General features: G+C 47.5%; 1 protein-coding gene across 22 annotated transcripts in view; it reads right to left on the reverse strand.

Moving 5' to 3' along the window:
- Nucleotides 1-25568, reverse strand: part of PCBP3 (poly(rC) binding protein 3) — a 265412-nt gene that overhangs the window by 39140 nt on the left and 200704 nt on the right. For 19 of the 22 annotated variants that reach the window (XM_087417909.1, XM_087417910.1, XM_087417915.1 and 16 more), the window contains one exon: nt 283-437. In XM_087417909.1, the coding sequence (XP_087274035.1) occupies nt 283-437 (155 nt within the window). Of the gene's footprint in view, nt 1-282; nt 438-20259; nt 20480-25568 lie in introns of those variants that run through there. The other 3 variants (XM_087417919.1, XM_087417921.1, XM_087417920.1) reach the window with 1 other exon arrangement.

The following is a 25568-nucleotide window of genomic DNA, read 5'->3' on the forward strand; positions in this document are numbered from 1 at the left end:
GGGTGTGCTGAGGGTGTGGAGGAGAACGCCCTCGTGTGCAGAAAATACACACTACAGTATTCACGGATAGGCATCAGGTGGCAACTTAGTCTCCAACGGTTCCAGGAGAAGCCTAATTTGGACTGTACTGCAGCTGCTTTGTCAGTTTGAGATTGCTTACAATTTTAAACAGCATAATATAAAATAAAGACCCGGCCTGGGCATGCCCTCCCTCTCCTCCCAGCTGGTCTGACTCTTTCTTTACGAGGAGAGTGACAAGGCAGTGGCCTTGCACTTCTGTACCTTTCCATGCATCAGCAGGCGGATTGTCAGGGTCACGTTCAGGCCACCTTCTGAGACCTTGGACTCCATCTTTCTCCCAAAATGCGGCTGGGGGTAGTGGCTTAAGGTGCCAAGGGTGCCGTGAGGAAGGACAGATGGGGCCCAGATGGTGTCACCTGGAAAGAGAAAGCACAGCTGCTGCTAACTGAGAACAACCTCAACAGCCAATGCCCACGTGGAGGATGTCCTGTACCACAGGGATCTTCGCCTGCGGAGGGTGGGGAGCAGGGGTGCTGCCTCCACCACTGCTGCCGGCAAGGCGGAGGCTTCAGGAGGCAAAGGCTTCCCAGGGACCCCCTGTAGGCAAGAGGAAGGAGCGCCCGGGACTCCCAGTGGTGTGACCTTCACGACCTGTACACGCTAGGGGAACACGGCGTGGGGGGACAGGCCTTGGGGCCCCACTGCTGACTAACCGAGTGACCCTCAGCCAGGTCACCAAGCCCTCAGGCCTCAGTTTCCGCCTCTGTAACAAGGGAAACAGGAAGAGCTCTCTCAGCAGCTGGAGAGGGAGAGGGGTTCCCCGGTAAGCCCTGGGGTCCTGAGTGTGCATCCGGTGAGTGTCTGCTCCACTATTACATGAGTTCTGCCCATTTCCCATCACATTGCTGCCAGGACCCCCCCTCCAGCTGGGACTCCTTTCTCCCTTAAAAAGCCAGGAAAGGGCAGGCAGTGACATTCCCCTTTCAATGACAGTCAAGATTCCTTGCTAATCCTCATTAAGTGGATTTAGTCTCTATTAAATGAACTGCCAAATAGCCGAGCATCCCCCTTTATAAAGGTTTCAGAAAATGCTTTCCATACCCGTATCACTGGTTTATGTTTACTGTATGATTTCTGTAACAGTCGGCCCAGCGCTTAGCCTCCCAGGCAGTTAGGGATCCGTTTTATGATTTACAGGCAGGGAGCAAACAGGCAGTCAACCTGAAGTGCTCGTGGGAAAAGCACAGGGCTGCCATGCGCGCTGGTGACATGGGTCTGAACGAGCGGAGGACAGACCCCCCCCCCCCAGGCCTGCACAGGGTTTCCCCAGGGCCACAGCCCCTTCTTGGGGAGCATCAAGGTCCTCCTTTGGGCTGGATCTTGAGTGACAGGTCACCACCACTGCGGTGTATGGAGTGGCCGCATGAGACAGGCACCAGTGAGGATTAAATGCGAAGGTCAGGTGAGGCCGGGGGTGTAGATTCAGGAGGGGACTCTCAGAACAGACCAGGAGATCCAAGGGAACTGCAGGCATGGGCAGGCTCCAGACAGTGGGAGCAGGGCCTGGGGTACACCAGAACCTGACTCTAGGCCTGGAGGTGTAACTGAGGGTAACAGGGGTCATAAGGGAGTGGAGCGTTTGGGTAGCCTTTCTCGGAGTTCGAGCAGGCAGTCTCCGTGCCTGTGTCAGTGCGGTGCACCAATGGGAGCTGGAGAGCCTCCTGCCTGGGTGCGTGGAGTGCAGGGACATCGTGGGGTGTGTGAGGGTCCCATGGGGAGGGCAGAGAGAAGGAGGAAATGAGGGCAGGATGGGACATGGGCATGAGTGGCCCCCATGGGAGCGGGGGATCCGCCAGTCTTGGAGGGCAGTGGAGTGGTGGCCACAGGGTTTTGACAGCAGGGTGCCGCCTGGTGGCCAGAAAGGGAAGGAAGGCCTGGCTGAGGAAGATTCCTGATAACCTGGTACAGGTCTGGGGCCCAAGGGTCCCATGAGAGGCCCAGGAGGGGCCCCGGGCCAACCCTGACGGATTGAGAGCGCCACGGGCCTCCAGGAGTGTGGGCACCTGCCCAGGTGTACACCTGAGTGGGCGGAGCTGCTGGGCCCATGAAAGGAGGCTGTGGAGCCCCGAGAGGAACCAAACGCCAGGCCTGCGAGAGCTCCACACACACAACCCCACACTTAGTCCCTCGCTAATGAAAGTGTCACACCACCTGCTGGCTGCCTAAACCCTTCAGGAACACAAGTCCTGCGAAACCTGCGTGTGCACCCCCCGCCCCTCACAAAGGGGTGTCTGGACACTGACCCTTTGTGATAAAATGACACTTTTGAATAACAAGGATTTAACATGAAGGTATAATACATAGCAAAGAGAATTTTTAAGAGTCATCCTTACATATTAACGTTCTCTGACTTCATTGTCCTATACGGTAGCCACTAGCCACTTGGAGAGCTATTTATGTGGCTATTTATATTTAAAAGAAAAAATTCACTGGCCACATTTTAAGCGTTGAATAAACAGACTCAAGTGTCTGGTGGCTGCATTGCCACCACCGCAGAGAGTTCTGCTGAACGGTGCAGTGTTGATGAACATGTCAGAGGTTTGCTTCTAAGGAGGGCACTCAGGAAGAAAGAGCCCAGAAAGGCAAGGAGTCGATCTAGCTCAAATGATGGTATGGCACCAAGTAAACACTGCTCCTTCCTACACAGACTCCCTGCAGCAAGCCCTGTAAAGCCCTTTTTAAAGATTCGAGTATATGCTAAGGGCGAGTTATCAGCACCAATGAACAGGATCACGTGGTGGCCAGGCTGGGGTGCTGCGCCTCCTTTTTAATTAGGAACATCTCCTCCTGTGTCAGGGGGACAGCAGGGCCCTGCAGCCATCTGTTATGTAAATGTTTCCAGCCCACAGTGGAGAAAGTGGGTCAGCGAGTGCCAGGGGTGCCTCAGGCTCCAGGCTGTCGACTGCCATCAGTCACGCAGGCCAGTGAGCTGCTGCACAGGCCAGTGCCTGCCTTCATCACGCGGCCTGCCTTCATCACGCGGCCTGCCTTCATCACGCGGCCAAGAGCGAGCGTCACAGTGCCCTCTGTAGACTGGTGAGAACAAGGAGCAGTCTTGGTTAAGGTCACCTGTGACTCGGTACCCTTGACCCTGAAGAATCCACCCTGTGCCAGTGGCAGACAGGCATCTCTCCCAGGATCGTGGACCTCCAGCAGGCACGAGGCCATCCTCTGGCTGTCCCCACCAGGCCCTGGGACACCTGCCCATCAGAGGCAACTCCTGAGAGTGCCTGGGCCTTGCTCCCTCCTCAGGGACCGCCCCTGCAGCAGAGTCCACCGGGCAGCTTTGTGGGCTATCAGGGAATGCACAGGAGCACTTGGGGTATTCAGTAGGAAGCAGCAGCTGGACTCCTGTCTGAGTCACCCCAAAGCAAGTCAGATGGCCAATTCATCAGGAAAAAACCTCTTTCTGTGACTCACTCCTCCCCTACACTTGATGTTCCAGAGACTGGCAGATCTCTCTTGCCAGCAGGACCCCTCCTTCTATTCTCTTTAGAGAGAGGGATTTAATATATTTTAATTCATTTAATGGGAGGGAGAGGAGAACCAGGCATCAACCCCTATAGGGCTCCCCCTTCTCGCCTGTCTACACTCACCAGGGGAAGCCCATCCAGTCTGTGGTTTAAATGCTGCTTTGTGCCGACACCATCCACAGATGTGCCTCAGTCAGAACGTGCCCTGCACCAGATTCCCACAGCCACCTCGATTTCCAACAGATACCCACATTGGACATGTGCGACCAGTGAAGTTCTTGACCTACCCCAGTCTTCCCAGGCGTCTGTCTGTCTCAGCTCTCCTGCCATACAACTGCTCTGGCCCAAACCTTGGAGATGCAGGATTTAATTTATTTGTCTTTTTCTAGTTTCCTAAGGAAGAATCTGATGGCATAGATTTAAAACCTTATTTCTTGCCCAGTATAGATGTTTAGGTCTATAAATTTCTCTCTACATATGGCTTTAGCTGCATCTCACAAATTTTGATATTTGTGCTTTTTTTTCACTCATTTCAAAATACTTTCAAATTTCCCTTTTGATTTCTTTTTTAACCCATGAAATATTTTGAAGTGTGTTATTGAGTTTTCAAATCTTTGGAGATTTTCTAGATATCTTTCTTTTTTTGACCTCTAATCTAATTCCATTATGATTAGAGAACATATTCGGTAATACTTTAGATATTTTAAATTTATTAGGACTTGCTTATGGACAAGAATATGGTCTGTCTTGGTAAATGTGCATTCTTGTGCTATTGGGTGGAATGTTCTACAAATATCAATTAGAGCAAGTTGGTCGGTAATACTGTTCAAGTCTTCTATAGTCTTATGATTTTCTGTCTACTTATTCTATCAAACATTGAGAGAGGGATGTTGAAATCTCTGACTATAATTGTGGATTTGTCTGTTGCAGTTCTATCATTTTTTGCTTCATGTATTTTTAAGCTCCATTATTAGCATCATAACATTTAGCATTGTTATGTTCTGTTGATGAATTGACCCCTTTATCACTACGAAAGATCATTCTTTATCTCTGGTAGTATTCTTGGCTCTGAAATTTACTTTGTTATTCATATAGCTACCCCAGCTTTCTTTTGATTAGTGTTAGCATGGTGTATCTTCTTCCATCTTTTATTTTTGTCTTATTTGTGTCCTTACATTTCAAGTGAGTTTCTTGAAGGCAGCATACAGTTGGAACTTGCTTTTTTATTTTACTTGACAATCTCTGCCTTTTAATTGGGGGTGTTTAGACCATTTACAGTGATTGTTGACAGAGCTGAGTTTAAGTCTATCATCCCTATTTGTTTTCTATCTTTAGCATCTGTTCTGTGTTCCCCCATTCCTATTGTTTTTTGTCTGCCATCTTTTGGGTTAACTGCCTACACAGTATGCCTCCACTTTATCTCCTTTGTTTACTTATTAGTCATGACTCTCTGTCTTGGTGTCGCAGTGGTGGCGTCAGAGTTTAGGTGCACACCTGTAACTCACTCCAGCACACCGTGCAGTCATCTCAAGCCTCTTCTCAGGGAGCATGAGGACTGACAGCAGTGTGCCTCCAGCCCTCCTCTCGGCCTCTGCGCTACCATTGTATACGTTTTAGTTCTACCTATGTTATAAACCCAACAGTACATTATTATTTTTAATTTAAACAGTCAATTATTTTTAAAGGGATTTAGATAAATAAGAAAAAAATGTCTTTTATACTTACCCATGTAGCTCTTCATTCCTTTGTGTAGATTCAGATTTCTACCTACATCATTTTTCTTCCACCTGAAGAATTTCTCATATTTTTATTTATTTATTTATTTATTTATTTATTTTTATTTTTTATTTTTTTTCCCCAAAGCCCCAGTAGATAGTTGTACGTCATAGTTGCACATCCTTCTAGTTGCTGTATGTGGGACGTGGCCTCAGCATGGCCTGACAAGCAGTGCGTTGGTGCGTGGCCGGGTTCAATCATAGTTGCACATCCTTCTAGTTGTTGTATGTGGGACGCAGCCTCAGCATGGCCTGACAAGCAGTGCGTCGGTGCATGGCCGGGATCCGAACCCGGGCCGCCAGTAGCAGAGCACACGCACTTAACCACTAAGCCACGGGGCCGGCCCAAGAATTTCCCATATTTTTTGTTGTGCGGGTCTGCTGGTGATGAATTCTCTCAGCTTTTGTATGTCTGAAAAGTCTTTATTTCACCTTGTCTTTTTTTTTTTTTTTTTGCTGAGGAAGACTGGCCCTGTGCTAACATCCATGCCCATCTTCCTCCACTTTATATGGGATGCCGCCACAGCATGGCTTGCAAAGCAGCATGTCGGTGCGCGCCCGGATCCAAACCAGCGAACCCCGGGCTGCTGCAGCGGAGCGTGTGCACTTAACCGCTTGCGCCACCAGGCTGGCCCCTCACCTTCAGTCTTGAAGGCTATTTCGCCTGGCCTAGAATTCCAGGCCAACAGAGTTTTTCTTTCAGTCCTGGAGAGATGCCGCCCCTCACCACTCATGAGCACTGTCTCCAAAGAGAAGTCTGCCGCATTCCCATCTTTGCTCCTCTATCTGCAGTGTGTCTTCTTGCCTAGCATACTTCAAGGTTTTTTCTCTTAATCAGTGGTTTTGAGCAATTTAACTATGATGTGCCTTGTAGCTGCCTTCATGTTTTTTGTGCTTAGGGCTTCACTGAGCTTCTTGGATCTGTGGCCTTAGAATTTTCATCACATTTGGACAATTGTGGGCATTGTTTTTTTCAAATTTATTTTCTGGCCCTGCCACTCCCCCACTTTCAGGGCCTCCAAACACACATCTATTGGCTCCTTGAAGTTGTGTCACAGTTCACTGATGCCCTGTTCATTTTTTTCTGCCTTTTATCTTTGTGTTTCATTTTGATGGTTTCTATTTCTGTCTTTTAGTTTACCAATCTGTTATTCTGCAATGCCCAATCTGTGGTTAATCTCATTCGGTATGTTTTTCATCTCAGACATTGTCATTTTCATCTCTAGAAATCTGAGCAGGGTCTTTTTTTGTATCTTCCATGTCTCTACTTAACATGCTCGATCTTTCCTCTTGCTTCTTGAACATACGTTTTTCAGTTATGATAACAGTTTCAATGTCTATGTGCCCCATTTGTAGAATGGTTGTTGTCTCTGAGTCTAGGTCAAGGAAGTGAACAGAGCTGGGAGAGCACAGGCCACCGGTGACTTTGACAAGAGCTCTTTCTCTGTGGATCACAGAGCGAATACTCTGCAGTCCTTGGTTAGACTTGGACTCCCAGGACCCACACAGCCAGTGCTCTCACAAACCGAGAATGAAGGAGACCGAAGTGCTGTCTCACACAAACCTGAAGGCTGAGTCACGTCTTCAAGTCCTGCTGCTCTCTTTCCAGTCCTGTGGGCTGGCACATGCTGGGGTGCAATGGCAGAAACAGGGCCCTACTCAATTCAGTTTGCTCTGTAATGAAATATCCAAATCTGAAAACGACCTGGTTTCCAAGTGCATGGGAGACAGAAATCCTTTTCAAAGTACTTTGTTCACTACTCTGTTGAACAGATATAAGTCACCTCACATTGCTGAGGGAAAACCTGAAACTCAAAGTAAGGGAAGGTGTCGGGTGCAGCTGGGCTGTAGGAACAAGAACTGGGGATGGGAGCCCCTCAGTGTGTTCTCTCCCCACGTCTCCATTTGTCCGTTCTCTCCTGTGGAGAAAGCCTGGGGAAGTGGCCACTGCAATAGCCCCTGACGCCCGTATCCTGTGTCTCCCACCACTGGGCAGGGCCACATTCAGTTCCCATCTGCAACGTCCTCAGGAAGGACTTGGCTGCTCTGGTGTGGGCCGTGCACCGAGGTCAGAGAGGCCGGGTCATGTGGCCCAGACTCGGCACGGGGCCCCAGTGCTCTGTGTTGAGTGTTTCCAGAGCAAGGGATCCAATAGTTGGAGGTGGTCTTAACCCCCAGGGAGGGCAGTAATAGCCTCCATGTGATACACTGACTTGTAAGAGCTCCCCCTGGTTTTCAAAGGCATTTGCCCGCTAACGCCAGGTTGGAGAGAATTTGCGGGAATGGAGGTGGGTTTTATGAGATTGTAATCCCCTGTGTCTAGATGAAACTTCCATGTACTTAAATGTTCTTCCCTCAAGGACACTACTGCCACAGATGGGTGTACACCCAAGACTGAGGAGCACTTACAGCAACACGTATTTGTAGCTGTTTCAAAGTCCTACCACATGCCCTGTGGTGGGGAGACTAAGATACAGATTGTTCAAAACCACAAAATGAGCGAAAGAGAACCAGCTCTGTCGACACCACTGCAAACCCTTTCCCAAGAGTAGGGTTTGGAAGGAGGGAGGGAAAAGATGGCTGTGGGGCACTGGGAAATTAAGAGGGAGGGGGTTGACATGACACTGGGTGAGCAGATGGAGTCCCCACATTTGCCACATTGACTGTTGGTACTGCTGAGTCTGCCTAAAATAACAACCAGATTTTCTGCTCCTTAGCTCCAGTCTGAAACTGGAGGATCCCCTCCGAGCGAGGCCTGCCGGGCAGCCAGACACTCAGACTCCCACATTCAGATCTGGGCTACCTCTTCACAAGCGAGGCAACAGGAGGGTGGTGGACCACGAGGAAAGTCCTTACAATTTCCAAAGATAGCCCAAGCTTTATGTGACTTAATGATTCTTCTCTAGTCAAAGGAAAACAGACAGAGGGCGTTGGTATCAGTGCTGCTGTCGCTGGCAGCCCTAAGGGGCTTGCACCTGATAGGGGTGGCTCCTCTCTCCACTCTGCGGCCCCGCAGCCCCTCTGCGCTTTCCTGCCTGCACTCTGCCCCCCACCTGCCACCGCTCTTTGTCTCCAAAGACGGAGCGGACCCAGGAAGGTACATTCAGGAAGCAAACATGTAAGGCCTATGTGAAGTGCAAATTTTATAATCATCCCATGCATAGATTCTGTCCAAGTGTGTAAAATCCATTCATTTAAATTTCATTTAAACCTAATGATGGATTTAAGAAGTCGGCTTCAATGGCAGTTCTATGTAAACTGCTGCTGCTGCCTTCAGTGGGGAGCCGGAGGGTGAAGTCACACGTGAGGCTGAATACCGAGACCCTGCACAGGAACGTTCTGCCGCTGAGCATGCTCTCGCAGCAGGCAAGAGCCTGAGAACACCTGCTGACGGACCCTCCTGAGAGACCGCGCTGTGGAGCCCCACAGCCTGCCCGCTGTGGCACGGGGGTCAGAGACCAGAGCCAGTGCCAGCGCGGCGCTCCTGCCTCAGCTCCTTCCTCAGGAACACATAAACGCAAGAAGCAGACTGAAATTCGCCTCGTGGGTAATTGGTAATTAATAACTTTGTTAATTCAACAAATATTTCCTTGGCAATTACTAAGCTCCAGGCACTGTGCTGTCCTACAAAGACAGATAAAGAGAGCCCCTTTCTTCCCGAGGGAGGGACGAGCCTGTCAAGAAATCATATGGAACCAGTGACAGGCGATACATGAGCCAGAGGAACAGACAGGAGGGCCTCGGCCCACAGAGCAGGGCTCATGTGGGAGACCCCTCCCCAGCGTGGAGCCGTCCAGGAGCTGGTCACAAGTCCTCAGGCGGCAGCGCTTCGGGACTATGAGGGCATCTAGGGGAAGTTCTGAGAGGACTCTTATCTTTGCCTCCCAGAACTGCCCACAGGGCAGCAGTGATGCAGGTCATCCTGTCCCAGGAGGGTGGGGCGGTGCAGCTGCAAGAACCGAGTCTGGGAAAGGAGGCCCTCCCCACCTTGTACCCCAGTGTTCACCTGGTGGCCCAGCACTCACCTGGCTGTCCTGTGGTGACAGATTAGGGAGCCCTCAGCATTGGAGTCACCTGGACAGCAGGCACTGGCCCTCGGAGGCTGATCCAGCAGATCTGAGTGGCACTGGAAGCTGCATTTTAAGGTTCTCCAGATTCCTCTTGAGTGAAGCCACATTTGGGAACCACTGGTCCTAATTTCAACCCCAACTCTTTCCCCACCCTATCCATTAGGAACTCTGGTAGGCTGCCAGTAACAGGAACCAACAACCACACGACTCAGTGACCTGGCACTCAGGGCCTGCTCTTCTCCTTTGTGAAAGAAATCGGGAGGAGGCAGTGAGCTGGGGGGGTGCATATTTGGGGATGTGACAGGGTGAGGAAGTGGGGGCTGTGCCTCCTTTCATGAGGGACGGGAGACTCATGAGCATATGCCCAGGGACAGGTGGAGGGTGGGGCAGGGAGATAGCAGAACTCACACCATCCCCAGCCACAGGACCCATCAACAACAACAGCACGCTCCAGCCAGCAACAGCAGAACACACATGGCCACAGAATGCAGGCCAATACAGACCATATCCTGGGCCATAAAACAAACCTCAACAGGTTTAGAAGAATCGAAATCATATAGTGTGTTCTCTGGTCACAACTGAATCAAACTAGAAATCAATCACAGAACGATAACAGGAAAATCTCCAAGCACTTGGAAACTAAAACAACACCCACCTAAATAGTCCTTGGGTCAAAGAGGAACTCTCAAGGATTACAAAAAAAATACACTGACCTGAATGAAAATAAAAATACAACATATCAAAAATTGTGGGACACAACTAAAGCAGTGCCTAGAGGGAAATATATAGCACAAAATATATACATTAGAAAAGAGAAAAAGTCTCAAATAAATAATCTAAGTTCTCCTTTTTAGAATCTAGAAAAAGAACAAAATAAATTCAAGCAAAGAGAAGAAGGGAAATAAGAAAGAAATCATTGAAATAGAAAACAGAAAAACTAGAGAAAATCAATGAAATAAAGAGCTGATTTTTTGAAAAGATCAATAAAATTGATAAACTTCTAGCAAGACTGACAAAAAAGGAAGACAAAGTATCAGTATAAGGAAGGAAACAGGAGTTATCACCAAGCACTTTGCAGACATCTAAGGGATGATGAAGGAATACCAAGATCAACTCTACACAGATGAACGCCCTCAGAGAAACCCACCCGTTCCTTGAGAAAGACTAATGACCACACTGACCCACTTGAAATAGATAATTCGAATAGCCCTACGTAACTATTAAGGAAATTGAATTCATAACTTAAAAACTCCCCAAAAAGAAATCTCCAGACCCAGATGGTTCCACTAGAGAATTCTACCAACAGTTTTAAGAAGAATTAACACCAATTCTACATAATTTCCTTCAGAAAACAGAAGAAAAGAGAAACACTTTCTAATTCATTTTATGAAGCTAGTATTATCCTGATACAAAAATCAGTAAAGTTATAAAACTTTTAGAAAAAGAAAAAAAAAAGGAAAAATCTTGAGGATCCAGGGTAAGGCAGAGTTCTCAGACTTGACGCTAAAAGCATGATATACAAAAAGAAAACTGAGAAATTAGATGTTTGAAAATTAAAAACCTTTGTTTTGCAAAAACCATATTAAGAGGATGAAAAGACAAACTTAGACTGGGAGAAAACATTTGCAAACCACATGTCTGACAAACTACTAAGATGTATAAAGAACGACCAACTCAACAGTAAAAAAAATAAACAATCCAACTATAAAATGGGCAAAAGTCATGGACATTTCACCAAAGAGGACGTACAGACAGCATACAAGCACATGAAAAGACGTTCATCATCATGAGCCATTAGGGAAACACAAAGAAAATACACTAACCTGAATGAAAATAAAAATACAACATATCAAAAATTGTATAAAATTGTAAAAATACAGCTAAAATAAAAATAGTGACAATCCCAAATGCTGGGAGAATGAGGAGAAACTGGATCTCGCAAACACTGGTGGCAGGAATGCAAAATGGTGCAGCCACTCTGGGAAACGGTTTGGTAGCTTCCTAAAAAGCTAAACATGCAACTGCCCTACGACCACTGATTGCAGCCTGGCATTTATTCCAGAGAGATGAGAATTTATGTCCTCATAGAAACTCGTACATGATGCTCAGAGTGGCTTCATTTGTAACTGCCCTAAACAGGAAACACTACCTTCAACCAGCGATTGGTTAAACAGTCCTGGTACATCCCTGCCACGTGCAGCCCCAGTGGGAAACGAACACCCCATGGAACACTACTCAGCTATAAAACAATCACTGATGCACTCAACAACCTAGATGAATCTCCAGATTTTGGCCGAGTGAAAAAAAACAAACCCCGAAGATTACACACTGTATGATTCCATATATAACATTCTTGAAATGACAAAAGTATAGAAATGGAGGACAGACTATTGGTTTCTGGGGGGAAGGTGGGGGTAGGGACAAGAGGGAAATGCTTGTGGCTGTGAAAGGGCATGGGGATTCTTGTGGAGATGGAAGGTTCTGTATCTTGTCTGTATCAGCGTCAACAACCTGGTTGTGAAATTCGCACTGTAGTTTTGCAAGATGTTACAACTGGGAGACACTGAGTAAAGGGTGCATGGAATCTCTCTGTATTAGTTCTTACAACTGCATGGGAACCTACAGTTACCTCAAATACAAAATTTAATTTAAAAAAAAAAAAAAAAGCAGCCGCCACGACCTGAGATTGTACCAGGCAACTCTCAATTCACGAGTGAGTAAGGGAGCCAAATATTTCCTCAGATAATTCGAACAAAATAACCATCTTGACACTGTATAATGACACTGAAGTTATTAAAAAAATAAAAATCAGATAGCAAAAATCACCTTTTGAGCTCCTTTTGAGGGAAAGCATTTTGATCAAGCTCCTGGCTTCCACGCTAGGTCAGAGGGCCCACTCCATTCCTTCACCCACCCACTCGCTCACCCATTCACACTTGCATGCTCACTCACCCATTCACACACTCACTCCCAACCCACTCACTCATCCAGTCACACTCATTTGCACACTCACCCACTTATATACTCATTCACACACTCTCTCACTCACCCACACACTCACCCATTCACTCACCCACACACTCACCCACACATTCACTCACACATTCACTCACTTACACACACATGGGTGTCTCCCTGGTGCCCGCTTCACCAGTCTGTGTTGGTGCTGGGCACACAGGGGGGTGTGGCAAACATGTCCCTTGAGAACCTCTAGTAACAACTTGGCCTCAGCCTGTCCCGGGGAGATGCAGGCACTATGGGCCCAGCAGCACTTGGAGATGGCCTCTGTACACAGGGCTGGCCTGGCCAGAGGATACTGTGTGCCACTGCCATCCTGCATGGCTCAGGAGACCACAGGAATGGAATGTTTGGAGACATACAGAGAGTATCCATGACTCTGAGAACTGCATACAGCCTACGTCTCCTTGCCCCAGTCTGTGGTGGCAGTGTGACTGTGTCTCCAAACATCACAAACAAAAGGGAAAAGGACTCCCAGCCCTTCCTGTAAGTGCTGAGCCCAAGGCAGTGCCTGTCCCGAGTACCCCTGGGAGGTACCAGGACTCTGCACCAACTCCCTCCAGGGCAGGCAGAGGAGAACGTAGTGCCCGCTGGTCCTGGACGCAGTGTACAGAGGACATGGCCTCTCTACAGTCACACTGTGGCCGTTGGCTGGCCTGGGCGCTCTTTCCTAGGAACACATGGAGGGCGCACATCTTGCCTCATGTCATCAGTGACCTTTCAGAACCACAAATCAGGCTGTCATCTCCTTGCTGAAACTCTTGGGCATCTTCCATTGCCACTCTAATTCAACCCAGGCTCCTCCCTCCCAGTACACTGCCCCCAAGGCCTATCTGCGCCCTCTCTGCTCTGCCGATCCCCACGCAGCCCCACTGGCCTCCCTTCCTGTGACAGACTGAGTTTTCCCACCACCTGCCCGCTGCCTGGGGCCTTCTGCTGAGGGCTTTCCCCGCCGGGCCTCTACTGCACCCCCTAACCGCCAGCACCCCATCTCCCCCACTGCCCTGGCCCTGTCACAGTGTGCACAGAGGACATGTTTATCTCCTTCATTCAACACTGAACCCCCAGTTCCTAGCACCATTCTGGGCCCACAAGAGGGCAGGAGCAAATTCAGTACATATTTAAAGATTGGGTGAATATAGACAATGAGCACTGAGGCCAGCTCCATTTCCATGGCCTCACAGGACATTCTGAAATCAGAATTTAGTGATTTCTAAACTCAGATACTCATGAAACGTCCAGGATTCTATTTCCATTCCTTCCAGTCCACTCATCTCCTTATTCATTCACTTGGTCACTGAGGGAGTGCTGGAGGCCTGCTGTGTGCTGGGGTCTGAGGGCTCCCTGGGGAACACACTTGGCCGTGGGCGGAGGAAGGCCCAGCTGGCCAGGCAAAGCCAGAGACACAGGGGCCTTCCCTCCCTCGGGGAAAGCAGGGGACCTGTCCCACGTCCAGGCTAGATGACCTTCCTCTCCTCCATCCCAGGCTCAGTCTGATTTGCAAACCCACCAGTTCCCAGCAGAGGGCGGAGGAAACACTCATAAAGCAATATGTCTTGTTAAGCCAATAAAAGGGTACAGAAAAATACCATGAGAACAGAACCGCATCCCACCCCATAAAACAACACTAACCCCTGCCGCTCTTCTCAGTTCTTGAAATACAGGGCTGCTGTCGTCTTTCTCTGAGCTGGTCCAATTTGAAAAGGCTTAGTTCTATGTTCAATTTCATTGGTTTCTGGTCTTATTTTATTATCTCCTCCCTTCTGCTAGCCATTCCTTTTCCTTTTCTTTTCCTTTTCCTTTAGTTTCTTAAGGTGGAAGCTTAGATTACGGTTTGGAGACCTTTTCTCATGTTAGTATTTCATGCTATAAATTTCTCTAGAGGCACTGATTTACTTGTATCCTACAGATGTTGATATGCATATTTTCCTTCTCTCAGTTCAAAATATTTCCTAATTTCCTCTGATACTTCTTCTTTGACTAGCACATTATTTAGAGGTGTGTGTTTTGATTTTCAAGTATTTGGAAATTTTCCAGTTATTTTTGGTTACTGATTTCTAGTTTAATTCCACTATGGTCAGAAAATACACTTTTTATGATTTCAATTGCTTTAAAATTTGTTAGATGTCATCGCTCTACCCAGAGTATGGTCTACCCTGGCGAGTGTCCTGTGTGCACATGAAGACCGTGTGCCCTTCTGTTGGTGGATGGTGTCCTGTAAGGCTCAAGCAGATCTTGGTGGTGGGTTGTGTTCTTCTCCATCCTCACTGGTTTTCCATCTACTTGTTCCATCAGTCACTGAGAGTGGAGGTGAAGTGTCCAACTATAATCACGAATTTGTCCCTTCTTCCTTTCTGTTCCATCAGTTTTTGTGTGGTGTAAGTTGAGGCTCTGTTATTCGATGTATCTTTGGGACTGATATGTCTTCTTGGTGAATTGATCATTTTACATTCATGCAATGTCCTTCCTTATCCCAGGTAATTTTCCTTGTTTTGAAGCCTACTTCATCTCATATTAATGTAGCCACTCCAGCTTTCTTCTGATTAGTGTCCACATGACATATCTTTTTCTGTCCTTTAACTTTTTTTTTTTTTGGTGATGAAGATTAGCCTTGAGCTAACTTCCATTGCCAACCCTCCTCCTTTTGCTGAGGAAGATTGGTCCTGGGCTAACATCCGTGCCCATCTTCCTCTACTTTATATGTGGGACGCCTGCCACCACATGGCTTGATAAGTGCTGTGAAGATCCACGTCCAGGATCCGAACCTGTGAACCCCAGGCCACCGAAGCAGAGCATGGGAACTTAACTACTACATCACCAGGCAGGCCCCATCTTTTCCTGTCCTTTAACTTTTAACCTACCAATAGCATTATATTTTGTGTAGATGTCTTGTTGACTGCACATAGATTGATCTTGCTTTTTTTATCCACTCTGATAATCTCTCACTTTTAATTCGTCTGTTTACACAATTTACTTTTTTATATTTGCAGATTTAATAATTGTCAACTCTACTGTGTGTGTATGTATATAGATGTGTGTGTACAATTTTGAAATAATTTTAGACCCATGAGTAGTGGCAAAAATAATACAGTGAGTTTCTGTGTACCCTTCATCCAGCTTCCATTTGACATAACTGCAGAACATTATCAAAACCGGTAACTGACACTAGTAAAATACTATCATCTAAACGGCACAAGTTCTTACATGCACTACTTTTTGGTGTATAGGTCTATGAAATGTTGTCACTGGTACGGATTTCTCTAACCACCTCCACTAGCAGGATCACGTGAAGAGACACCTGTATGCTACCCCTTTATTGTCACTCACTCTCCGAGACCCCAACCCCAGGCAACCACTGACCTGTTCTCCATCACTATAATTTTATCATTTCAAGAACTTTATATAAATCAAATCAAATAAATGTAATCTTTTGAGATTGGCTTTTTTTCATTCAGCATAATAATGCTCTTGAGATCTACCCAAATTGTACGTAACAAAAGTTTGTTCCTCTTTGTTGCTGAGGAGCATTCCTGTGTATGGCTGCACCACAATTTGTGTATCCAGCCACCCCATGAAGGACAGCTGGGTTGATTCTAGTTTTTGTCAATTACAAATAAAGCAGCTAGGAATAACAGTGTGCACATTTTTGTGTGAACATGTTTTCTTTTTTCTGTGATAAATACCCTGGACTGTGATTACTGACTGAATGTTAAGTGCATGTTTAACTTTATAAGAGACTGTTTGCTGAAGCAGCCACACCATTTTATATTCTCATTGAGGCAAGACAGACCCAGCTGCTCTGCATTCATGTCAGCATTTGGGATTGTCAGTGTTTTTACTCTAGCCATTTTGATAGATAAAAGTGATATCTCATTGTGGTTTAATTTGCTTTCTCCTAACAGCTAATGATGCTGAACATCTATTCACGTGCTTATCTCCCATCCATTCATCCAGTTTGGAGAAGTGTCTGTTGAACTCTTTTGTCCATTTTCTAACTGGATTGTTTGTTTTCTTACTGCAGAGTTTAGAGCATTCTCTATTGTACTGTGGATACAAGCCCTTTTTTGGATATGTGATTGACAAAGATTTTCTCTGAGTCTCTGGTTTGTCTTTTCATATCTTAATAGGGGCTTTCACAGAGCATATGTTTTTGTTTTGTTTTTTTATAATTTTATTTATTTATTTATTTTTCCCCCAAAGCCCCAGTAGATAGTTGTATGTCATAGTTGCACACCCTTCTAGTTGCTGTATATGGGACACGGCCTCAGCATGGCTGGAGAAGCGGTGCATCGGTGCTCGCCTGGGATCCGAACCCAGACTGCCAGCAGTGGAGCGCACGCACTTAACTGCTAAGCCACGGGGCCAGCCCAACAGAGCATATGTTTTTAATTGTGATGAAGTACAATTTCTCAATTTTGTCTTTTATGGCTTTTGTCTAAAATTTTTATCTTTTATGGATGTGGCTAACTCTTTCTCCTATATTTTCTCCTAAATAGTCTATAGTTTTACATTTTACTTTTAGATATTTGATCCATTTTGAGCTAATTTTTGTATAAGATATGAAGTTTAAGTCAAGGGTGTTTTTTTTTTTTTTTTTGGTTTTGGTTTTTGTATATAGATATCTAATTGTTTCAACAGCATTTCTTGAAAAGACCACCCTTTCTGTGCTAAACTGCTTTATTACCTTTGTCAAAAATCAGTTGTCCGTACTTGTGTGGGTCTATTCTGGGCTCTATTCTGTTTCATTTATGTATGTGTCTATCTGTCCACCAATACCACAATGTCTTGATTACTGTAGGGTTATAGTGTCTTAAAATTACTCCAACTTTATACTTTTTCAAAATTCTCTTGGGTTAACTGGTTCCTTTGTGTTATCATGTAAATTTTAAAATTCATCTTGTTTATATCTACAAACACTCCTGCTGGAATTTTGATAGGAACTGTATTAAATCTATAGATCTATTTGGGAAGCATTAGCATCTTTATTATATTGAGTGACCCAAACCATGAACACAGATGTCTCTTATTTAGGTCTTCTTTGATTTCTCTCATCAGCATTTTGTAGTTTTCAGCATACAAATCCTGTGAATATTTTGTTAGATGTATGGCAAGTATGTAACTTTTTGGAGTTCTTGTACGTGGTGCTGTATTTTGAATTCTGGTTTCTGATTGTGCACTGATGGTATATAGAATAGTACTGATTTTTGTATGTAGGCCTTGCATTCTTAAACAAGTGAACCTGCTTACTAGTTCTAGGAGTTTTTTTGTAGCCTTAATGGGATTTTTGATGTAGACAATCATGTCATCTGCAAACAGAGACAGGTTTACTTCTTCCTTCCAAATCTGTATGCCTTTTATTTCCTTTTCTTGTCATATTGAACTCATTAAACTTGCAGTACTCTGTCCAACAGGAGTTGGGAGAGCAGACATCCTTGTCTTGCTAATGATTTCAGGGGGAAGGCATTAGTCTTTCACCATTAACTGAGATGTGAGTTGGCAGGTTTAGCTTACTCCATTTTAACCAGAACCAACACCTCATTTGATCTTTTATATTAATTAAATTGGCAAAATCTGTTTATAAACAGTACTGCTTAGAGAAATTCTGATAAAACAAATTTTCCAATCATTCCTTTTTAAAAGAATATTCAAATCAATAGAATTCTAGTAGAATAAATACTATCATAATAAGATGTGTAGCTATAACAACAGCACATGATTCTACACATGCAAATCTGCTCTGTCCCAATGCAAACTTGATCTTCACGCTGGTCAAATATAAAAACCAATGATGACATTTGTTTCAGACTTGGAGGAAAGAGTCTTAGGTTTGAAAGTGGCATGTAATGTCCAAATTGTAAGGCTTTTTTTCTGGGGGGAAGCATACAGAGGTTTGCATATTAAAGCATAAGTCATTTTACAGCTGTCTGTGGACTTTATAACAGCAATCACGCCCCCTGCGAGGGTCCTAGCCCCTTCTCTCCAACGGGAGATTTCTCCCCCAGAGAAGGGAGCAGTCCTGCCAGCAAACCGCCACCTGAGGCCCATGCGGCTGCAGTGAGTGCCGGTGAGGCGACAGCTCTGCTGTGGCCTCATCAGCTGTGCTCTGTCCAGGGCTGCACCCAGGGCCTCAGCTGTCCGGGGAGGTGACTGTGGGAAGTACCTCGGGGACGAGCACATACTTGATTTATCGTGTTTAACAGCTCAGTGCCCCATCAGGCTGCAGGAGACCAGGACAGCAGAAACCGACAGAGCTTATTAGCTGCTTTATGCTCTTTGAGAGACTCACAATGCAGATTATGTCCTTGAGGCCATGTAGGGGAGGGGAGATTTCTGTAATGTAAGGCTCTTGCCAGTCACGGTTAGCATTAGAAAGACGTTCAGGGCTTATGCAACCCCTACTTCAGTGAGCATTCTGCATAGCCTGCTGGCTTGTCACTCAAGTGTCCAGATAGACAAACCTGATGGGGCTGGGAGTCAGCAGCCTGCTCCCGCTCCCCTCCCCGCTCTAGAGGCCATGGTGCGTTGGCTTTGGGTCGGGGACGGTGCAGAGCTTTTGTCTCTACAGCCAGATGCGGGCTTCCCCCAGGGATGCTGATATTTCTCAGTCCTACCTTCGGGAAAAGTGTCCAGCATCTAGGGTGTAACCCACGTCACAGTGTGCCTCTTGCAAATGTTCCAATTATTTCAAATACATACTTCAAGACTAATAACATCTTTGATGGGGAGACAGGGTAGGACTCCCCGAGACCTGGGTCTGGTCCTGGCTCTGATACACCTGCCAGCCCCTGCTGTGATGAGCTGTGTGTGGCCTCAACCCTCCCTGAGCCTGTGGGTAAGGGAGCCTTGCCTTCTCTGTGTGCCTGGCACCTACACACAGCAGACGCTCAGTCTGTCTCCACGTGCCTTATCTTCCCACGGACCCTCTGTCCACAGTGCCAACCACTGCAGGGACATTTGACAGGAAAACTCAGTTCTTACCTGGTGCCTGGCACCGGGGCAGGGGACGAGGGAGCACAGCCATCACCCTCAAGTGGCTTCAGTTTGGTGGAGAAATCGGACTGCAGGCTGGACAGCTGGGAATCCAAGAGGTTGAAAATCAACCTTCAAACCCTACCTCACCCCTCAAACTTATGTTCCAGGCAGGTCAGAGATCCCAAAGTTCCTCTTTTGGAAGGAAGTAAAGGAGAGCTTCTTAGGGCCTCAAGGTCAATGAGACATGAAGGGAAGAGGCTGGGGAATGGTCCCCGTGCTTCCATTGCACCGAGGGAGCACTGGACACCCCTCCCTCCTGCTCTCACCCTGGACAGGGGACGTCACCCAGGTCCTTGCTGGCAGACATCTGAGACCACAGGGGGAAGCCAGGCATGGGTGTTGAGCCAAGAGAAGTCAGAGAGAATGGCAGAAACACACAGAGCCCACCATCCACGAGGCCTGCCTGACCGGGCACTCTCCAGGCCCAGCTGCAAACAACGTGAGCTTTCTGGTGTCGTGTGACTTGGCCCAATGGAGTTCAATGAATGCCATGGTGAGAGCAGGGACAGAACTGTGCTTACCAACCCCACCGTGTACTCCCAAGGATGGCAAGATTACTCCAGGACCTGACCCGACTACCAAGGTGTTTGCAGTGGGTATCCACCCAGGACGTCATAACGAGCCAGGCACACAGCACAGCATGGGGGCAGCCCAGGTAGAGATGCCCCAAATCCCCCAGCTGCTGGGCTAGCGGGGGCTACCCGTGGTTCTTGACAGCGATTCCTGAGATGTTCTGGAACCAGTGAAGGGACTTTGGGAAAAGAGGTGCTGAGTCGGGATTATCGCAGCCACTCGAGTTCAGTAACTTACTTTGTGACCCAGTGCTCCTGCAGGGCACCTGCCTCCTATAACCTCCCGTTTGGAGACACACACACTCCTCTGTGGGTCTGCACTTCTTGAATTTCAGGGGCCCCTAGGAGGAGCTCTCCAGCAAGCGCACTCCTTAACACAGTGAGAGGCCAGCAGGGAAGAGCCACCCACTGCGCAGATGGGTGCAGATGATGAATGGACACACAAGACCGAGGATAATCTACAAAAAATTATAAGAAGGGATGAGTTTAACAGGGTGACTGGAATTATATATCTCTACACCAGCAAAAGTTAGAAAATGAAATTAAAAAAAAAAAGATACCATTTACAAGAACATCAAAAAAATCAGAGTTGAGATAAATCTAACAGAAAGTGTGTAAAACCTCTATGCAGGAAACTATAAAAAATATTAAGAGACATTAAAGAAGATTTAAGAATTAGAGAAATATATCATATTCATGGATTTGAACACTCAATAATTTAAAGTGTTAATTCTCCCCAAATTGATCTGCAGATTCAATCACACAGACGAGCTGATTTTAAAATGTTTGTGAAAAATGCATCAGGCCAAGAGTAACCAAGACTTTCCTGAAGAAAAAGAACGAAGTGAGAAGATCTATTTACCAGAAAGCTAGAGTAATTTAGTCCGTGTGATAGGGGCACGGGAATAGATGGTAGAGCGACGGAACATGCCAGAAAGTCAGGAACAAGGGCACCCGCGCAGGCACTCCCGAAGCAGAGGTCAGTCCTCCCGACTAACGGTGCTGGGTCAATTGGACCAGCGAGTGGAAAAATGAAACCTGAACCCTATCTTATCAATTCCATCCCCAAATAAATTCCAGGGGACTGTGGCTGTAAACGAGAAGACAACATAGGGTCCTATCTCCATGAAGTGGGCAGAAGGATAGATTGCATAGACATGAAAGGCTCTAATGGTTAACAAAAAGACTGATATGATGGACCACATTGGAATTAAGATGTTCTGTTTGTCAACAGGTGCGGTTAGGAGAGAGAAAAGCGGCCCACAGAGTGGCAGAAGATATTCACAATTCATTTAATCACACAGGGCTCCTAGCCAGAAAATACTTCTACATTGATCACAGAAAAGCAGGCAAAAGCCTTGAATAGGCACATCCCAAATGGCTAATAAATATGTCAGAAGGCAGTTAACCACATCAATCATGAGGGAAACACAGATTACAGGCACAGTGCTGTTCCAGCACGGGCCCACCAAGACAGCTGAAACGCAACACAACACAACACGAACCCCAACTTGAAGCGCTGGTGAGCAGGCACTGCAGCTGGAAGGCTCAGCCACTGCTTACACACTCACTGGGGGAACTGGTCCTGCCCGTGAGGTTGGCCACTTGTGAGTGCTGGGAGACAGCAACTCAGCTTCTGATCAGTTAGAGATTCTAATATTCTGATCAAATACCAACAAATAGAATCAGCAAGGTATGAAGACTAATAATACACAATACCTTCTTGAGGTTTACTCTTGGAATGGATGGGTCATTTAATATCAGGAATTCTGTCTACATAATTAATAAATTAAAGGAGAAACTCAATAACCACACAAATAATAATAAACAATACCTGACGCTGATACAGTCTCTACCGTGTGCTCCCCACAGCCCGGCAAGGAAGGCATATCCCCATTTCACAGAGCGGACACCGGGCGGGGCGGGGCGGGGCGGGGCAGGGCACGTGGGCAGCCTCACAGCTGGGAAGTGGGAGCTAGGAATCAACCCAGACGCCCTTGACACTGCATGTGCTGCTTCTCAGTAATAAAAAAGCAATAAAACTCTACAGCCATCACTGATAAAATAAAATAGAGATAGGAGAAACATTTCAAGTAAAGATCATTTACCCCCAAAAAAGCAAAGCATTGATTTCAAGTCTGTGTCCTTGGGACCATTTTTTACTGGGGAACGGGGCACAGAGCTCTTAATTCCAGCTTTTATTACAACAAAAGGACATAGATGGTAATTTATTCCACAAACAATGTGGGAATCAGGGAAGAATTTTAGATAAACAGAACAAAAGAAAGGATGTTGCACTGTTAGCATGAAAACCAAAAGAGGCTGGAATGACTTGAGCATATGAGATTTTTAAAGAAAAACAACAGCCAACCAGCTATGAAGAAAAAGCCTGGGGCAGGGGCCACTGTGGTCTGCAGGGATGCTGCCCTGAGCCCAGGGGCCTCCACACTGAAGCTGACCTTGCCCCCCAGCGTCCACTCCCTGGAGCTCACTGAGGACATGAGAAATGCTCGGGCTGGAAACATGTCACAAGGCAATAACAGAGCAGGCCACCTCGCTGCCTGACAGGAATCAATGTTCTTCATAAGCCACTTATTAATGTAGCATCCCCAAATAGGAATCTTAACCCCTCCTCCTGGGGCGTTCCGAGTGCTGGCCTGCTTCCCGCTCCCCACCACTCCCTGGGCAGGAGGTGCAGCCCAGTCATTCCAGGAGTTACCCCAAACCGTCCCCAGAGAAATGCAACTAAACCATCCTTGCTCTGCCAGATCTCGGGCTCTCAGGGCGAGCAAGCCCTGGGACTGGCCACCTCCCACAAGATTCCCACCCAGGAGAGGCCATGAGGAGGTCGGCCTGGGCCCTGCAGGGTCATCAGGGCAGTAGCTGCCCCTCATCCTTATGACCCAGTTAAGCTCAGAGACCCTGTGCTCACCCCTGAGTACTGCTCTGGAATGCAGGTAAGAGGCAGACTGACTGGCCTGCCCTCCTGTGCTCAGTCAGGGGGAAAAGCGAGAGGAAGCGTCCAGAAAGGGCACAGGAACGCAGCTCTCCCAGGAGCTGGGCCAGGGCTGCGCAGCCATCCTGGGGCCCCTTTCGTTAGGAGGTGTCTTCACGGCCTACCTCAGGTGCTGAGGGGGTTCTCATTATTGAGAGGGCTGGCTTCTCTTTCCTAAGAAGACTCAGGGTCTTCTCAGTCCCCAGAACAAGAACAGCACTGTGGGCAGAGCCATGATAACACTGCTAACAGAATCGCCAACTGTCTGGCCTGCAGACGGGACATGGGGGCCAGAGGCAGAGGGTGGCTTGCCCTCTGTCACACGGACCGGACTGGGGGGTAGGGACTTGCTGGCAGCCCCAGGCAGCCTGGCTCAAGGCACTGGACTCCCTGTCCACCTTGCCCTGTGCAGCAGGAGGGCCCGGGACCTAGCGGCCCAGCCTCATCACTGTAGGGCCCAGAAGCTTCCAGCCAGACCATGGCTGCTCCCTGCCCCTGCCAGTCCTTGTGCGGATGCCCGAGGCACAGGCAGCGAGTCTAGAGGTCACTAGTGCCTTTATGGTGGCCTGGGTGGGACCACAGCACAGGCTCCATTTCACCAGCCCCGAGCTCCCAGTTGCCCTGCTGCTCGGTCTCCCAGATGCACAATTGATGTTTCCAGAAGATGCATTCAGCACCAAAGGCAAAGTCACAGATTACTCTTAACTACATCAGAAAAGTAAGCTAAAATTAGTTTAGCAGGACATTTCTTTCAATGTCTTAATATTTTAATAATAATATCATTATAACATTGACAAATGGCATCTGCTAAAAATAAAATAATTTTTTTAAAAAGCTATAAGGTAAAGCAACTGAAACCATTAAGAATCTTCCCAAATGAAGGAAAGGAAAATTGAGGAAAAATAAATATAAAGATAATAAATGTGAGTAAAACTCTAGAGAGAATAAAAATGAAAATTCTACTGGAAAAATAAGTGATTCAAGTAGTTAAAAATAGACAAGATTTATAAAGGTTAAGAAGATAGAGACAGCACCAGAGAACTAAAAACTAAACAAAGATAAATTCAGGGGGAAAAAAGCACGACAACTTAGATAAAAAACCAAAAAGACAAAAAAATTTCAAGTCTAAAGTATGACTGAAAGCTACAAAAAATCAGTTAAAAAAACAAAGCATACCGTGAGTTGAAAATTGAACCTGGCGCCATGGATTTGCAAGCGTGTTGGATAAATCCCAGGGAGGCAGCAGCCTGGACCCTGCCTACGGGATGGAGTTGGGCCACCAAGATCCACTGAGATCCGGCAGGCGGACACGGGATGGAGGTGGTCTGGGCACAGGCTCCGGGGAAATGCACACACGCACTCAAACTTGTGGTCTGGCCAGGTAGATACCCTCTGGCTGACTGAAGCTCCCACCCCATCACACGTGAGCTGCCCTGCCCACCACAGACAGCACCCTGACAGCGTCCTGGAGGGAAGCTGAGGGCAGGAGGAGGACAGGCCAGGGGATAGTGAGGGGGGCAGTAGTGGGCCTGCCCCCACATGCCCTGTTCTGTGCTAAGAGGTTTGCACTTGTAATCTGGTTCCACCCTGTGGGGAGCCCACCCTACAGGGGGCCCACCGAGGGTCATGCAGGAGGGAGCCTGAGGCACAGCCTGAGCCCCCAGAGTGGTCCCCTCCTCTACCAGACTCACCCTGGGTGGGGGAGGGCAGAGCTGAAGATGACCCCTGGGCACCGAAGTGGTCCTGGTGGTGTCCAGGGGCCGGGGGCAGTCTCAGCAGAGGAGATGGGGGCAGCAAGGCCACAACCTTCCCATAGCAGTGACCGCACTGACCGTGGGTGCCTCAGGGTCCCCTCCCCCCAGCCGACACTCCTGATGAGATTTAATCCCCTGGACTTCAATCCACTGATGGCCCCTTAATCCCACAAACCTCTTGGGAGCCTGCCGCATTTAATTTACTTGTAGTGGGTCTGGTTTGTTTTCATATGAGTGTGTGACATGTGTGTGACTGCCGAGCTTAGTATTTCCACTTGCCAAAATGCAATCAGGGATTTATAAACCCAAGCACAGACACTGCACAGGTAAACCCAACAGAACAACCAGACTGGGGTGTCTGGATTCTCGAGCTTGGTCCTGCTGCATTCTGCCGGGAAGAAGTGGGTCACATCACATGAGCTTTGTTAAACAAAGACGCGGCTGCAGCAGGACCTGAAATTCAACGGAAGAGAAGTTTCCACCGAGTTGCCCAGAGCTGTCCCCAGCACTAGCAGGCTCCCCTGACAGGACATGCAGCCTCGGGTGATGACACGCTGTCCCAGGCTTCCTCCCCAGCTCAGGCACCATGTCCCAGCACGCCTCCCGTATCCTCATCAAGTGGGCTGGGATCTTTGCTGACTGGGGGCTGCACATGGGGATGGGCCACTCTGGAGGCTTTGTGGCAATTTCAGTCTCAGAAAGTCAAAGACTGGGCCGGCCCCGTGGCTTGGTGGTTAAGTGAGCGCGCTCCACTGCTGGCGACCCGAGTTCGGATCCCGGGCTCCCACCGGCGCGCTG

This window comes from Ceratotherium simum, chromosome 27 (genome assembly GCF_057802395.1).
Source record: "Ceratotherium simum simum isolate JZ-2026a chromosome 27, ASM5780239v1, whole genome shotgun sequence".
Lineage (NCBI taxonomy): Eukaryota > Metazoa > Chordata > Mammalia > Perissodactyla > Rhinocerotidae > Ceratotherium > Ceratotherium simum.